Source organism: Taudactylus pleione, unplaced genomic scaffold (genome assembly GCF_031769625.1).
Source record: "Taudactylus pleione unplaced genomic scaffold, aTauple2 ptg000314l, whole genome shotgun sequence".
NCBI lineage: Eukaryota > Metazoa > Chordata > Amphibia > Anura > Myobatrachidae > Taudactylus > Taudactylus pleione.
The window spans coordinates 12,605,880-12,623,165 of record NW_028284715.1 but is presented as its reverse complement, the minus strand read 5'-3'; the positions used below and the strand labels follow the sequence as shown (position 1 = coordinate 12,623,165).

The 17,286-nt window shown below is 42.7% G+C and overlaps 1 protein-coding gene across 1 annotated transcript in view; it reads right to left on the bottom strand.

Annotated features, from left to right (window-relative positions):
* Window positions 1-17,286, bottom strand: part of STK3 (serine/threonine kinase 3) — a 240,699-nt gene that overhangs the window by 205,887 nt on the left and 17,526 nt on the right. The window contains exon 2 of the mRNA XM_088442695.1: window positions 14,482-14,562. Coding sequence (XP_088298821.1) covers window positions 14,482-14,562 — 81 coding nt within the window. The remainder of the gene's footprint in view (window positions 1-14,481; window positions 14,563-17,286) is intronic.

The following is a 17,286-nucleotide window of genomic DNA, read 5'->3' as shown; positions in this document are numbered from 1 at the left end:
ACACTTTTATAAAATTTTCCTACCACTTGTATGATTTTGTAGTGATGCATTTAATTGTGTGGACAATGCTCTTCTGCTGTCACACTGAAGCAATAAAGTTCGCAAGATGCTACATATTTTCCATTCACGTGAATGTGTCAGAGCAAGCGATTTGATCCCTGTGCATGTATAAAAACTAGTTTTTGAAAAGCCAGTTTTACACTTCCCCTTTAAGTGCCAAACAGCTACTGGCTAGCTAAAAACTAAAGCTGGATACACACTATACTATATCTTACAATATATTGATACGGCACGAATCAGAGCGATTGATCGGACACATCATATAGTGTGTACGCCCGATCCATCATTCCGTCGGTCATTCGTCACATTGTCCCCTGTGCTGTTCCGCACAGCAGATGGGATAATGCATTGAATGACACTGTGCAATTACATGCAACGACACACTGTGCCATCGTATGCCGGATCGTGCAGTGTACTCCATACGCGATGTGTCATCACATCGCAGCGTCGCGTTTACCCAGCTTAAGCCATGTGTCTCATGTAAGATCGGGAGTCATTTCAAAAAACTTTAAAGTAGCAGAACACACCTGTGATTGGCCACAATGTTAATGTACGAGTGCCATGGCTTACAGGAGGAAACCAGCAGGCTCCGAGGCAGATCAGTAAGATAAGGTTTTGCAGTTTTAGCATTCGAGCAGTATGTAATCTGAAGCAGATCCCTCAACCAGCTTCTGTACAAAGAATTCTAATGGTTATTATTCAGCAAGAGCTGGTCTGTTTCACTTCGCACCAACCTGTTCTTATTAGGGTTACCACAGGGGGCATGGACAGGGGACGTGTCCATAGCCACAAGAGGGTCAGAATTATTTCAGCTGGTGGGCCACTTCACATAGCTAACCAAACTGCCGAGTACCACACTAGGAGCTGGGCAGGGGTGGGGTGTCATCAATACAGATGTGTCCTCACTTGTCTTTGCTGCAGTCGCGCCAACCAGCCCCTCTTGGCGCTCCTGGTCCCGTGAGACTCTGCTAGCAGGGCGTTTGGTTTTTCATTTGCCGAAAAATGAGTCGCAATGCGATATGACTAGGATGCACCAGGAGACTGTGCGGATTAATTTGATGCGACACTTGTGTATCTGTGTGAGTCTGTAAAGCGCTCTTGGAGCATCCTAGTCACAAAGCAGATGCATTTTCACCCCCCAAAAAAATGCCCGATGCTAGCAACGTTGGGACCTGGCAGCTTACTCACGCCAGGTATATCGCACTGATGAGCAAGGACACATCTGTATATCAAGTCCTTGATTACCAGTATGGATCTAATAACCCCATCAAGCATTGCTGGATGGAGCAAGGCAGTGCTGTATTGTATATACAACACACCATTTTGGTACACTGTAAATTGAATTTACTGTTCTATATTATCATTACACCCAGAGATTAGGAATATTCATTTATTTAATTTGATACCGATATGGTCTCATAGGACAGATGAAGACAAGATCAATCATGACATTTTTGTTGTGTACCAGCAGGTTAACACCATTGCGATCACAGCTTCGCCGTCCTGATACACTAACTCCCCTAATCCTCAGCTATCCCACAACACACAGGCTCAGTCGTGCACCGTTTCCTAGGAAGGAGGAGGCGTGTACAGACCAGATGCATCTGCATAAGGAGCCTGACCAGATCGCAGTAACTGGCATTCAGCTACACTCTAGCCTCAGCCTGCATCTTCAGGTTTGCTGCTGCTAATAATGCAGGGATGGTAATTAGAACCACATATACCTATACACATATACCATGCTTTTATCTCTGGAAGATCAGCTTCATGTATCGAAAATTTCATCATTAACTATGAGCACCATCACTATCTATCCACTCTTATGCATAAACTTAGCACATTGTAATGATCACGATCTGATCTATTGATTTTATAAATCCATTAATCGCAATAGAGGATCTAGAGGTCCAAAGTGTAAGGGCAGTCACCCTAAAGCCCTGTATAATATGGTGGCACTATAGAAGAGCTGTTAATAAGACTAATCGGCACAAACTGTATGAGGATGGTGTATCTTGGCAGGACATAAATGTGTCTTTTGGAAATGATGTGACTTCAAAGGGCTATGACCAGTTCTTACTTTATTGTAATAAAGTACTGAAGGGGGCAAGCCACTGCGGTTGATATTGTGAGGTGCCTTTATTCCAGCTCGGTTAAAACGGTGATGTTGCCCTTAGCGGATTGAAGTTTTCTTTAATCTATATAATAAGCGAGAAAGCGTGTGTGTCTGTCTGTCTGTCTTTTATGCACAGCCAGAGTTTTGGACCTGGCTCCACCAAATATGGCAGGGTGGTGTAGTTTGACCAGCATTAAGTTTTTTACATAGGTTCCGTTTGCGCTACTCCCTTGTGTTGCTAATTGTTTAGTGCTGCCTTTGGATATAAAAAATAAAAAAGTCCTTCCTACACTTAATATGAAAATCAATTAATGTAATATTCAGCGCACTTATCAGTAATATGTGTAGGACTATTAATCAGTTAAAAGATATTTTTATGCATAATAAAAAAAAAAAATGCATAAGTAAGCATAAACATACAATGATCATCATATATATATATATATATATAAATATATATATAAATTAGGGATGTGCAGGCTCGGTTCTACTCGGTTCCGTTCGGTTCTTTTTACTGAATCTTATTGGCTATCCAAAACTCGTGACAGCTGAAACCCAATAAGATCCGGTAAAAAGAACCGAACGGAACCGAGTAGAACCGAGCCTGCACATCCCTAATATAAATATATATATATATATTGTAATCCCAATAAGTAATGTAATTACAAAAGCTGAAACAATTAAATAAGTACTACCACTATACTGCAGACTCTAAGTTCGTGGTGTGGTGGTTTTGTGGTAAAAAGTCACTATAGCGTTCACGCTGTGCTTATTATGCCTCCCCCCCAACAACTCACCTCCTCGTGTCCCTCCAGCAGTCTCTCGCCTCCCCCTGTGTGCCATCAGCAGCCAGCAGGTGTGGATTTAGGGCTGGGCCACCAACTAATTACAGCTTTCGCACTGGCAGGCAGCGGCAGATATGGATAAACAGTGGCGGCGCAACTTGAATCTGACGGTCGTGAGGCAATCGGAGCTCGCTGACAGGCAGCCAATCAGGAGTTGCCACTGCTGACTAGCTGCCGGTCTGCCAGCTCTGATTTCTTCGTGACTGGCGCTTCTGTCTCTCCATGTCTGCCTGCCGCTGCAGCAGCAGTAATCAGCTGGCAGACCAGCCCCAAATCAATTGCCGACACCCGGGCCCCCCTCAGCGGTCCTGGCAGGACCAGCCCACATTGTGTGCGTGACTGGGAGCAGGGGAGTGGCAGACCACAGAGGCAGCTCGGGCACCATAGAAGCCGGACACCTTGCACCTGGAATCAGTATGATTTACCATGCAGCCGGCAGTTCAAATCCCGAAAGAGGCATCCCGACAGAGGAGGAAATCCCGATCGTCCTAAGGTAAGTACTAACTAACCTAATTTCCCCCCCCCCAACCCTCCCTTAGGGGTGCCTAACCCCCAAGTGCATAACCCTAATCCCCCCCCTCTAAGTGCATAACCCTAATCCCCCCCTCTAAGTGCCTAACCCTAATCCCCCTTCTTAGTGCCTAACCCTAATCCCCCCCTCTAAGTGCCTAACCCTAATCCCCCCCTCTAAGTGCCTAACCCTAATCCCCCCTTCCCCGCTGCCTACACCCAAGTCCCCCGGGGGGTTGCCTAACCCTAGCCTCCCCCCAGGTGGGTACCCAACCCTAACCTCCCCCGGGGGGGTGCCTAACCCTAACCTCCCCACGGGGGGGTGCCTAACCCTAACCTCCCCCCGGGGGGGTGCCTAACCCTAACCTCCCCCCGGGGGGGTGCCTAACCCTAACCTCCCCCCGGGGGGGTGCCTAACCCTAACCTCCCCCCGGGGGGGTGCCTAACCCTAACCTCCCCCCGGGGGGGTGCCTAACCCTAACCTCCCCCCGGGGGGGTGCCTAACCCTAACCTCCCCCCGGGGGGGTGCCTAACCCTAACCTCCCCCCCCCTTTCCCTATCCTGAACCTAACCTCCCATGGGGGTGCCTGACCCTAAATCCCCCTCGGGAGCCCCTAACCTAACCCCCCCCACAGCTGTCCGCGCTCGGCTAACCTTCGATCAGTAAGCCGGGTGTCGGGCTCCCGGCGTAGGTCTAATGACAGGCGTCAGGATTTCGACGCCTGTCATTAGTGCCTTGCCAGGATTAAGCAGTCGGGAAGCCGGTGGACGGGATTACGTCCGTCGGCTTCCCGACTGCTTCCCCTAGGTACAGTGCCTCTTCTGAACAGCTCTTTCGGGCAGCCACTTCGTGCTCAGTCTTGCAAAAGTTTGCAGAATTAATGCTGTATCAGCTAAGGACACCAGGTCGGCTGAAAGGTTCTGGCAGGGGGGAGGCAGCTTTGGCACGTTCTCATGGTACATTTTCCAGCCAAGAGGATGACAAAAGAAAATGGGATTTGTATACATTCTGTGAAAAAAAAAAATATATATCTGAATATATTGAGGGAACATTTATAAAGCTAAATGTTATTAAGGGTGTTATTTCTCTCTTGGTTTTGTGTATGGTTCTGTCCTTTGGGGCCCAGCTGGAAAAAACACAGAGCTCCCTGCAGGAATGGCTACAGAGGAGGGAAAAGCAAGTTGCAGTGGTTATCCAGCTAGAAGTAGCTATCTGCCTGGTGTTTTTCTTTTCTGTACTGAAAACAGAGCCTGGATAGTTGTTTCCCATGTTTGGTGCAGCTGTTGTCACAAAGGAGACAGCGAAGATCACCAATGGAGGAAGAGAGATGGGCCCAGCTGCTGGACGCTTCTTGTATCCTAGTAGATCCTAATAAACGTGTCCTTATGACTCCTTGGCACTACAATATAATCTCCCATTGCCTTCACGGTTTTTTAGCTGTTTTAGTTCTGTGTGAAGAGAATTATGGTGGAGGAGGTATTGTATATAGATTATTTTAAAGTGCCAAAGTCCTATAGGTGCTTACATACCCTACAATGACCAACCTTTCCCCGCCCCCCTCCCTCCATGTTTTAACGGAAGTCTAAAAATTGGAATTGTTGTACTGTAAGGCTTTGCTGAGTAAACCAGTCACTGTCATAATAACAGATGTTCCCTTAGATGAGATCCTGCATCACAATACAGCAGAAATAGAAAGCTAATATAATCAAAAACTAGACAACATGAACAGATGTTTCTTGTATTAAATAGAAACCTTTTGATAGAGACACCAAGGCAGATGTATGGAATAGAGGAACAATACAAATGGCAGTATTATAGCATTCATGGATGTGTTCTTGTAAATTATGATTCTTCAAAGCACTATTACCAGTGCTCATTTTTTTTATAAGTCATTATATATTCAGGAAAACAGCCACACTTAAGAAAACTAGTGCAAATGGGTAAAGGTTGTATTACCTTACCTCAGTGGTTCTCAAACTCTGTCCTCAGGATCCCACACAGTTCACATTTTGCAGGTCACCCAGCAGATGCACAGGTGTAGTCATTAGTCACTGACACATTCTAAAGATCTACAGGTGGAGTTATTTCAATTGCGATTCTGTAAGGAGACCTGGAAAACATGCACTGTTTGGGGTCCTGAGGACCAAGTTTGAGAACCTGTGCCTTACCTAGATCATGGCAGCAAAATGGGATGTAGCCGGCATCCCGGCGTGCGGGATAGCAATGGTCAGAATACCGGCGCCGAAATCCCAACAGGTTGGGATCCCGGCACCAGTATCCCAACCACCGGCATCCCGAAGGTAAGTATCAGGGTGTTAGGGGGGAGGTTAGGTAGCGGGGTTAGGGATAGGCATTAGGGGGAGGGTTAGGGTTAGCCACTTGGTAGGGAGTGCTAGGTTTAGGGTGCAGGGAGGAGGAGGTTAGGTTTAGGCAGTAAGGGGGGAGATTAGGGTAGGAGATAGAAAAATACTCACCTTCGCTTCCTATGGGTATCGGGATTCTGGCCATCGGGATGCAGCTGCCGGTATTCTGACCAGCGGCATCCCGACAGACGGAATTTTATACCCAACCCGTGCCTAGCCATCAAAGTGCCGCTCATTAGTGCTGTAGAATGTGCCCTCACATTTGTACAGAACAGATATACCTGCCCTAATGTAAACCATGGCAGATCAAAGAAGTGAACCATCATTTGTTTAAGCACCAGTCAGAGCGCCTAACTCAGACACTTGCTGGCCGTGGAACTAGCCAGGAGAAAAACGTTTTCACACTTCACATCGACTGTGATTCAAAACAAGTTTGTTGTGTTGCAGTCAATTCACATCCAGAGGAACTAATGTGGGCGCCTCAGGTGTCACACCCTACACAAAGACCTGCACTTCAGGGCACGGGATGCCAGCATCTCGACAGTCAGATTCCTGACCCAGCTGGGTAAGTACCCTAACCATACCCCTAAAACCCACAAGCCTAACCCTAACATTCCACCCCTGCAACCTGACCCAACCCAACCCCCCCCTCCCACAGCCTAACCCTCCCCCGCAGCTTAACCTTATTCACTCCTGCTAGTGCCTAACTCTCCCCCCTAACCCGAATACTTACCGTTGTGATGCTGGCATTCTGAGCTCCAGCATCCCAACCGCTGGAGTGCTAACTACATCCCCTTCAGGAAAAGGTTCCATCCTCTTCTTGAAGAGAACATAGTGCAGATATCTGGACCTTAAAGCAAATCAGTTTTAACCCATTAACCAAACCATCCCCTAAAAACAGAAATAAGCAGGCTAAGTAGAAGATACTTCCTCTTCTTGCAACATTAAAGTCTAACACACTATATGATGATTCTTTGCTACAATGGTCTTTCTAGCTCAGAGAATGAGCTCACCCACTCTGTAGGAGAAGCCCTTTTACTTAAGGGGCATGGTTTCCAAAGCCAAACCATTAAAGCCACATGCACTAACCACGGGCAATAACAGTGCCTAAAGTTACCGATCTGAAGCAATACGCCACGACCATCACACCAACTAGGATATCCCATGTACCAAGGCCTTGGCCAGTCTGGTGCCACAATAGTAAATAAAGTTTTTTATATATATATATATATATATATATATATATATATATATATATATAGCGCTCATATATTACACAGGGCTTTACAGTGGAGCTTACAGTCTATTTTCCCTACACAAAGATACATTTTAGGGTTCATGTTCTTTTGTTAATTAGCCTACTGGAGGGTTGTTTTTGATTGTGGAAGGAAACTCACTCAAAAGGAGAACATACAAACTTCACACAGAAAGTAATGTGAAAATCAAACCTATAACCGAAGGTACTGTAAGGCAGCAAAGTTATGAGGCAGCCTGTGGTGCATATTTTTGTTAACTAAGAGATGATATACGAAAAAGTATAGAATAGATCAGCGCCACCTGGATTATATTTATGCAATCGTTGAGATATAAAATAATAATAATAGTGTACCTAATCATACTATCCCACCAGGTTGTAGGTGTAAAATAACACAAGAGGTATAGATAGCAGTGGTACTCTGCTATTATAAAGAAAAAATATTATTGGAATAAATTTGATCTATAGCGACAACGGTGCTCAAGTATGAGTAATATAATAGATCACTAATAGGTAAAACAATAAATATGCGTAGTCCTAATATATAGGTTTAAGAATAGATATATAAATATATAAAGTGTCAGTGAAATAGGTGTATCCCTATGGGAAGATCACTGAATACCTATATAAAATACAAATGTGTGTGTGAAAATTAATTAAAAAAAAAAAAAAAAAACCCTTATGAATAAAACTTCTATATAAAAATGACAAAATTGTGAATCTCTAAAATCGCTCTTAGAAAAAAGAATATACCTCGTTTAAAAAGACAAATATTTCATAAAAATATTTCCAATAATTATTATAACAATTGATAATCTAAAAATACACAAAAAGCAATATTTAAAAAATGAGAGAAAATATGAGAGAGTAAAAGTATACATATAGCAGGAAGTCTATGTTTAAAAGAACAATCTCATAGTAAACAAAGACCATTTCTGATGTAAAGTATAAATAAAAGTGAGTATGTGGCAAAAAGTTCCAAGTGCTTATCTCATTTAGGGCGGGATTCAATTCTTTCCAGCCCCTATCGCGCCCGACGGAGCTATTCAATTCTTGCTCTTGTCGGGCACGATGAGCTGCCAGCGCTACATTTCAGCTCGCAGCCCCTGGTGGATGAAAGCTGAGATGTGCGAAAAGTGACTAGTTTGGGCGCCCAAACATCACTTTTCGCGATCGCGCCCAGCACTTTGGTCGGGTTTAGCTGCTTTATGCAGCTAAACCTGACCTCTATGGGCGCGATCAGCACAAAAATCTTGGACAATTGTATAGCGGCCCACGATCTCCTGTCACTTTAGACGAGAGATGCGGGCCGCGAAAAAACAATTGAATTCCACCCTTATTGATCTTTCAGGCAAGTTCATGAAAGGCAGGTATGGAGTTTCCCAATGCGTTTCGTCCGTTCCACAAACTTCTTCAAGGGTAATGTGTACATCTGCGCTCTATTCAAATACATGTGGAAGATACATTTACACTATACCTTTTTGCTACAACTAGAACTGGATACTTCATTTCTATTTGAGACTGCTATTTACTATCCGGTTTTGCAATCAGCATTACTGAGGTTTCAATTTAGGCTTTTTTGCTACCAGTTATTACCAGGCATCAAGCTCTCATATTATTGAGATTATTGATTGTCATTTGTTATCATTTATTCACTCCCGGGAGCATTCAGTTTTGTTTATGTGTATTATATTAAATATATATATTTTTTATTAACTTTTTGGTTTTCAGGTTTTAAAGCGCCTTTTGCAGTATATCCGTTTTAAGGAATACTTAACTATCCATGTATTCAGTTATCAGAATTTTATTACATTCTTTATATATGTATAGTGGGTTATTATTGCATTCTTTATATATGTATAATGGGTTACTACATTCTTTATGTATAGTGGGTTATTATTACATTCTTTATATATGTATAATGGGTTATTATTACATTCTTTATATACGTATAGTGGGTTATTATTACATTCTTTATATACGTATAGTGGGTTATTACATTCTTTATACAAGTATAGTGGGTTAATATATTATTTATATAAGTATAGTGGGTTATTACATTCCTTATATATTTATAGTGGGTTATTACATTTTTTATATATTTATAGTGGATTATATTCTTTATACATGTATAGTGGATTATTACATTCTTTATTACTATGTTACTGGTTACTGCTACCAGGATCTCACAGAACTAATGGTCATTGTGGGCAAAGCATTCCAGTTTTGTAAAACATTCATAAAGATAGTGAACTGTTCTGCAGCATTACGCTCAGCTTCATTAGATATTTGGCAGGGGCGTACTTGGCCAGGCACAGATGTGCAACTCAGCTATCATTAAAGGGGACCTGTCACTGGGTCCTCCTGTATCACTTTATTGATTTACAATATAGTGACTTGTGCACTAGTTAGCAGCAATAACAAAATACAGAGACCCCCTGGGTCCTGTTCACCTTGAAGCAAGCATTAAATCCACCACACATGGCCTCTTCTCCCCTGCATAGCACATACAGACGGGCTGGGACAATTAACGCAAAACATTATATTTCATTGTAACTAGCACAGTGAATTGCAAGTACTTTCCGGGCCGGGTCAGGACCACAATGGGCGTGCCGCAAAACTACTGTACTCAGAGGAATATCACACTACCAGATGATGCCAGCAGAGATCTGGGGAAATACTCGAGGGGTTATGGGAAAAAAAAAAAAAAACACAACAAATGGGCACCAGCCTCGCACCATCACAGAGACTACATAAAGTTCTATAGCAAGAGTATTTCAATAGTTTTCATTAACGGAACGTAAAACATATAGGCCCAAATGTAATAGGGTGTGGGATTCTGTAAGTACTGAGGTTGGTTTAGCCTTACTAAAAATTGCAGCTTTAAATTTTACTGCTCGCTTGCCGAAATCTCACAAAGCTATAACATTTGACCTGTAGGGTTACAGTACTTTTAGTTCAAGTAAGTGGGAAATTCCATTTTTTTTGTATGAGAGGGTTGCTGACTACATAGCACATAGTGAGAACATAGAATATAAGCCCTCACAAGCAGGGCCCTTTTCCCTCACGTGCTTTGCCTTAACTCACTTATACCATCATCTCATCCCCACTGCCTACAACGTCACCAATCCTTTGGGTATTATGACTGCTGATGCAACAATGTTAAAAAAAAAACCATTGTCCATATCCTGCAACGTTCTGTACATTAAGTGACTTTGCTCTTGTTTTGTTCATACTGTTTCTGTCTATGTTCCATGTTAGGTGCTGCGGACCCCTTGTGGTGCCGTAAAAATAATAATAGGCCCTAAGTGATAAGGCAGTAAAGCGACATCATGTCTGTCTGGAGCTGCTGGTTACAGTAATGCAAATAATGTATAAGCAATAAAGTCCCTTTAGGACAGGGCTCGACAAATCGCAGAGGCCAGGTCGCCATGGCTACCAGATTTTGCTGCCTGGCTACTAGATTTTGCAGTGAGGGAGGAAGCAGATCCTCATCAGCTCTGGCGGAGACTCCTGTCTACAGTATTGCGGTGTTCATATCATGCACAGGAGTGCATGTGCTGAGCGTCACCTGCGGTGACTGCTGTGCCTCTGTCCGTCCTGGCCTGCGCTGACGACTCCTCTCCATCCTGGTCTGCTCTGATCCCTGCTGTCTGTCCCAGTCTACGCTGATCCTCCTGTACGTCCCGGCTGTCTACTGTCTCCTATCTCCAGCTGCATAGAGCTCCCCGGTAGAAGGGTCTATGCATGGCCAGGGATTGCGGAGCAGCTTCAGAGGGATAGTGGCGTGACCACGAGGGGAGGGGGGTTTTGTTGTACTTTCTGGCACCATTGTTTTATGTGAAATGTGGTCCGTTATTACTGGAGGGTGGGGGGTGGAGCAGGGGAGCTGTGCAGAGCAGTGAGGGAGCCTCCATTTTACTGTATCCATTCAACTACGACCATTTTGTGGACTAGTATAGTGTGTATAACACAGAGCTGTGCTCCTCACTCACTCCTGTAATTTTTTTTTTTTGGGGGGGGGGGGGGGGGACGGTGGTCTGGCTCCTACAATTTCATCCTGGCTCCTAGATTTTAGAAAAATTTGTCAAGCCCTGCTGTAAGAAATGGATCACAATTTCCACACAACGAGATTTTTATTGGTTTGACGATCGTTTAAACTGAAATCTACAGATCAAAAGTTATGTTGATCTTCCTGAAAAGTTTACTTTTTTCTTTTTTAAATATATATTATTAATTGTAAAGCTGCATTTACTACCTAACTGCAAGCCATTTCTTTTTGCCATTCCAAAATGGCAGTGAAGGGGAAGGGGGCGATAGATTGCGGTTTCTGAATGGAGGGGGTGATGGATTGCAGTTTCAGATTAGTTCACCCACTTACACACCACCAGTTTTACAGCTAGGCCAGGAAAAAAGACTTCATGTTGTATTCTGATGGCAATACTTCTTTTTTAATAGATAAATAGGCGCACACACAGTAACTTTTGTGAATATCAGTGATTTCCTGTCAATTCTGGATAGATACACCTATATCTAACACTACCTATATCTAAAGGACCTCCCTTTAGTGATAGGAATCACATGCAGTTACCTAATTTGATGTGTTTAGGTTTGAAATCAGTAGCAAAAACAGCAATCTGTGCATTCTGCATTATTATCCTCTAGATATGATGTTGGTGTGGAGGATATGAGGGTTGCATGTAATGCCTTCACTGTGAGGATGCAGGTAACAATATATTCTGCTAAGAAATGATCTAACAAATAATAAAAACTGACAGCCTGTGTGGAATTTTAATTTTCGCCCATTCTACTCACCCTCATAGGAGCCCTCAAATCACACTACTGCATACAAACCATCAGCCATCATAATTCTCCACTAAGCACCTCTTACCACATACCTATCCTTTCTCCCAGTTCACCCCACCCTTATAGACTGTAAGCCATCACAGGCAGGGCCCTCCTCCCTCGTTCTCCCGTCCTAGCACTATCCCTGTCACTAGTGTGCAAGAGACAGAGGTGACTGTTCAATCTTAAACCTTCTAGATCTCTCTGCAGCATTTTATACCGTGGACCATGAGATTCTAATTGAGCGCCTGAAATATTTCTGTGGACTGGATGGCAGAGTCTTTAGCTGGCTCAAATAATTTTCTCACCGCCAGGTCACAGAGACCTTCCACTGGAGTATACTCATCACCAGTGCCACTGGCATGTGGTATCCCACAGGTTTCTATACTATCTCCACTTTTTGCAGTATACATGCTGCCACTGGGTGAAAATCAGACATCATGGCCTGGTCTACAACTGCTATGCAGATGATACTCAACTGTATTTGTCCTTTGCTCCAGGTACTGAGAACCCAATACCAGCCCTAAATAGCTGCCTAGCTGAGCTCCACAAGTGGATGAGTGCCAGTTGGCTGTGACTGAACCCTGATAAAACAGAGGTCCTTATGATAGGTCAGAGGACAAGGCTGCAGCATAGCCAACCAACAGGACTTACGCTTGGGGGTTCAGAATTACAAAACACTGAACATGTGCGGAATCTTGGTGTTGCCTGGATAGTGGCTTGAAAATTAAACATCAGGTATCAGCCACAATCAAATCCTCATTCTTTCATCTGAGGAACATAGCCAGAATCAAACACTAAATTCCCCCAGAAGATCTGCCTAAAGTCACAACAAGCATTTATATCATCATGCCTTCAATACTGTAATGCCCTCTACCTGGGTCTCCCAGCAAAAGAATTGCACCGCTTGAAGATGGTACAAAATGCAGCTGCCAGGCTATTAACCATCAAGCCCCGTTCGAGCCACATAACACCCATTCTCTACTCCCTTCACTGGCTCCCTGTAAATTCCTACATGACTAGGGCCAGAGGAACCTGAAGCAGCTTCTGATTCCTTACTGTCCCACTCGATTATTGCGATCCGTTGACGAAGGACTATTAACAGTACCTAGAATCTCCCGGAGTTCATTTGGTTGTCGAGCTTTCAGCTTTGTGACTCCCACTATATGAAACTCACTTCCCCGCACAGTTCGAGAAGCCTCCACTCTAGAATCCTTCAAATATAAACTAAGACTCACCTGTTCACCCAAGCATTTCACTAATGTGCCTTGTTACACTTGTTTTGTATTTTGTGCTGTAAAGGCAAATGTAAAGCACTATGAGTCCTCTAAGTCAAAAAGTGCTATATTAATAACATTATTATCGTTCCCCTGTCTGTACTTCTACCAACTGAGACTCTGACCCCGACTGTCTGGCCAGGCTCATTGATAATTGTTTACACCACACTGCCCCCCCTTCCCCTGTATAACCCACCATTGCTTTCTTTTACAAGTCAGTCTCTCTATCTTACCATCTCCTCCCCTAACCCCCCTTACCGTCTTTGCTTTTTGCATTTATGGTTATCCAGTGTATTTTTGCAATATTTATGTATCTATTAAAGTTCATCGCTGTTCAGCGCTGTGAAATCCTTGTGGCGGCCTATAAATAATAATTTAATATAGAGTGCTTATTCCCCTCTATGGTTACTGAGCCTTAATATTGCACAACTACCCTCTCTGCTAACAAAACCTTAAAGCAGGTAACTGCTCAGAGCTTGAATCTGCTACTGACTTTACTACTGTTTGCTTTACAATTACCTTTTGCACTTAATAGTCGTCACGTGAATGCAAGAATCGAAAAACAGCTACAAAATATTAATTCTGCCCAAACAAAGACAAAACAGGAGACTGAGAACGTACTATAGCGTTACTGTACAGACCAAACATTTATTTTCTTTATATACAGAATTAAAACATGTGCCAAAATGTCTTCATGATATAAAGAATTATAACTAAATTGTGATATAACAAACTTTTTATATGGTTTTCAATAAAGTCTATAAAACATCTCACTAATACCATATATTGGACAGGGACACTCAAGAAACGTTACGAATAAAAAGATTAAAAAACAAAAACAGAGCTAGGGGAAATGAATTGTCCTAACGGAAACCCCCTCTATTGTGTATAATAAAATCCAAATCAACATATTAACTTTTACAGAAAACTCTGCTCGTAGGTATTGAAGTACCAGACAACAAAAGTGGAATGAAAACCCTGAGTGTTTTTATGTAAAGATTTTGGCATTGATCATTTTTAATATTTTTCAATATTAGAGTGTTCCTGTACGTAAATAGAAGTGAGATCTCCCAGAACATTTCAATGTATGCATTATAAAAAGGTCTAATAAAACATTATACAACCGCGCTTTAAAAAGCAAAGCTAACAGACCGCATTTTATCCCGGATTCCCAGCACAAGTGATAAAAAGAATATTACATTTTACACTTACCCTTCGCCAAGCTTTTCTAAAACATCAAAGACTTCTTCTGGCTGTTTCGTCAAGCTGTCTTCACTCAGCTTTTTAAGTTTGCTGATGAAAAAAAAAAAAAAAAACAACAGACATGAGGTCAACACATCACATGAACCGTAAACCGCGGGATAAATGCACATAGGAAGAAGCATGAGAGAGAAGCGAGGACGGTCATAGCCCTTAGGATTTAATGCATTGATACCGGCTAAGCTTATAAGGAAGGCAAACCAAATTTAGCAATGAGACTATTGGGGAATTCAATTCCTCGTCATCGGTGCAATGTGGCGTTATGGAATGGCACATCGCAGGTTCCCTCTCATACCGTCCATAGTGCAAGTTAATCCTGCGATGTCGGGACTGCCGTAACTGGACGATATGTGCACCGTACGGCATCGTGCAGAACTGAATTCCCCCGTGAGTGTGGATGGGCAAATGTGTATCCTTCACTGTGTAACCAGGGTTCCCTCCCTATTTTGGAATACTTGTGTAATAGTTAAAATGTGGTCATTGTTGTATTACTTCCTTTGTGCAATGCTGTGCAATTGTTGCTTGTAAACGGGTCACAACTAACACAACGTGTTCCTGTACATAGGCTTTAATGGGTCATAAGACATGCAAGAGGCACTCATGAACCTTACCAAAAATGTGTTTAATGTAAACATGAATGTAAGGGCAGCACCAACGGGTGCCCAATCTCTGCGACCTTAGGAGAGCTAGTGGGTATCACAAAGGAAATAGAATTGACAACAGGAGAGTGTCTCCAGCAATAAAGGGTACGTTCTAGATCAAAACTGTGTTGTGACACTCCAGCTATGTAACACGAGCCCCTTACTCTCCATAAATGGGAGCAAAGCAATATTGGACTGTTAAAGGTAGTGTCAGTACTTAATATAAGTGATCAAACACCCTCTTATCCAAACAAGACATCTGGACTGCACAACTAAAAAATGATAACAAATAAGCAAATGATGTTATTAAATAAAATTAATAACATCTTAATACAATTCACCGTTGTCATCGAAAAACAAAATTTTAAAATAAAAAAAAATAAAAAAGTTTTCACCGTTGTAAGCAACAATGATTAGAAGAGCAATTAAAAATACAAATAACATAAAAGATAATTTAAAAACACAGTATCGCAAGTTAAAAATCTGGCATAAAAAAATTTAATTAAATGCTCACTTAAAACGGCAATGCGTTTCACAGCACCTGGCTGCTTCCTCGGGCAGTGTTGAATGACTCTGCCTAAGGAATGCTTGGCTCCCATTTATGGAGAGTAAGGGACTCTAAGGGCACGATTCAATTAAACGTGAAGTGAATAGCGCCGAGAATAAGCTCCCGGAGCCATTCAATGCTGCGTGAAGTTAGGTCGGGGAAGGCTCGTTCTCGCGCCTTAAACAGGGTGTTTAGGCGCGAGAACGGCGATTCTCTGACTAAACTTCCCGGCACGATGCTGTGTTCCTGGCGCTAAGGGCAGAAAACAGCATCGTGTCTGGACTTTTGTCAGATTTCTGCTCGCATCCCCGGAGGGATGCGAGAAGAAATCCTTAGTCAAGCTTAACAGCGCAAATGAATTGAATAGCTCCGGGAGCCGATTCCCGGCGCTATTCACTTTGCGTTGAATAGAATCGTGCACATATTACATAGAAAAAGTGTCACAATGAAAATTTCATCTATAAAGTTCTCGGAGCCAGAGATACTCTCCTGTTGTCAAGTACGTGCTCAAGCAATGAAGCATGCAGAACTTGTCATGAAGCAATAGCTTCCACATACCCATGGATTATATCGTAAATCTAGGTTTCCTCTGTGATTTATTAACCTACACCTAAACAGCACCTACATATTCTATAGCGGCTATGTATAGCATAGGGCTTAAATAGCATATTCAATCATTGACATCAGTCCCTCCCCACCCAGTGAAGCTTATAAATCTATATTGCCTACCACATAAACATACACTATAATTAATATTGTTAGAAGCCAACTTTGAAAAGTAAATGCAATGAAAAACTGGAGAGCAAGTCGGTTAGAACATGAAGGGGGTCTATTCAATTGTGGGCAAGGCCCGCGAGTGAAGCCGAGTACACATTATACGATATAACAAACAATGTGTCAGTCGTTCAAATATTGCTAAATCCCAGAACACACCGATGCAATGGTATGACTTAATTAGCCGTAAATTAGGTATTTTATTCCGTGGCTGTTCAATTAGAAATTCACAAGGACAACGCAGCTACTAGTCCACAGCTCCAAAGTTAATTACTTTTTAGAAATTTCTTAACCTAAAGTCAAAATGGTAGACCCTTAAGGAATAATAATGTATTAAAAAAGGTGTTTAACCACTTGTCTGGTACTAACGCATGAAACGCGACCACGGCCAGGAGTGCGTTATCTGACAAGGTTGCATCTCACGCATTAGCGCTGTCTCTCCGAATCCCCAGTCTGTAATGGAGGAAATTCATTCTGCACATGTGCAGAACAGATTTCCTCCTCCTGTTTAGGCCTCCTAGGAGTGATGTCGTGGTCCGTGACCACTGACATCACAAACAAAATCTCACGCCATGATGAAGTGCAAACGGAACTCTGGGGCGCATGCACCTAAACGAAAAGTGCTCAGAGCACAAATATGCTGATCTCTGCGTGTGCAGTGATCAGCTGTAGCAGAAGGGACTGACAATCAGTTCCTCTTCCCCTCTGCTATAAGGTGAGGGGGCGGGTGGTTATATTATAAAACATTACATATCTTTATTTTTTTTTAAATGACTATTTCAGTAGTGTTTTTGG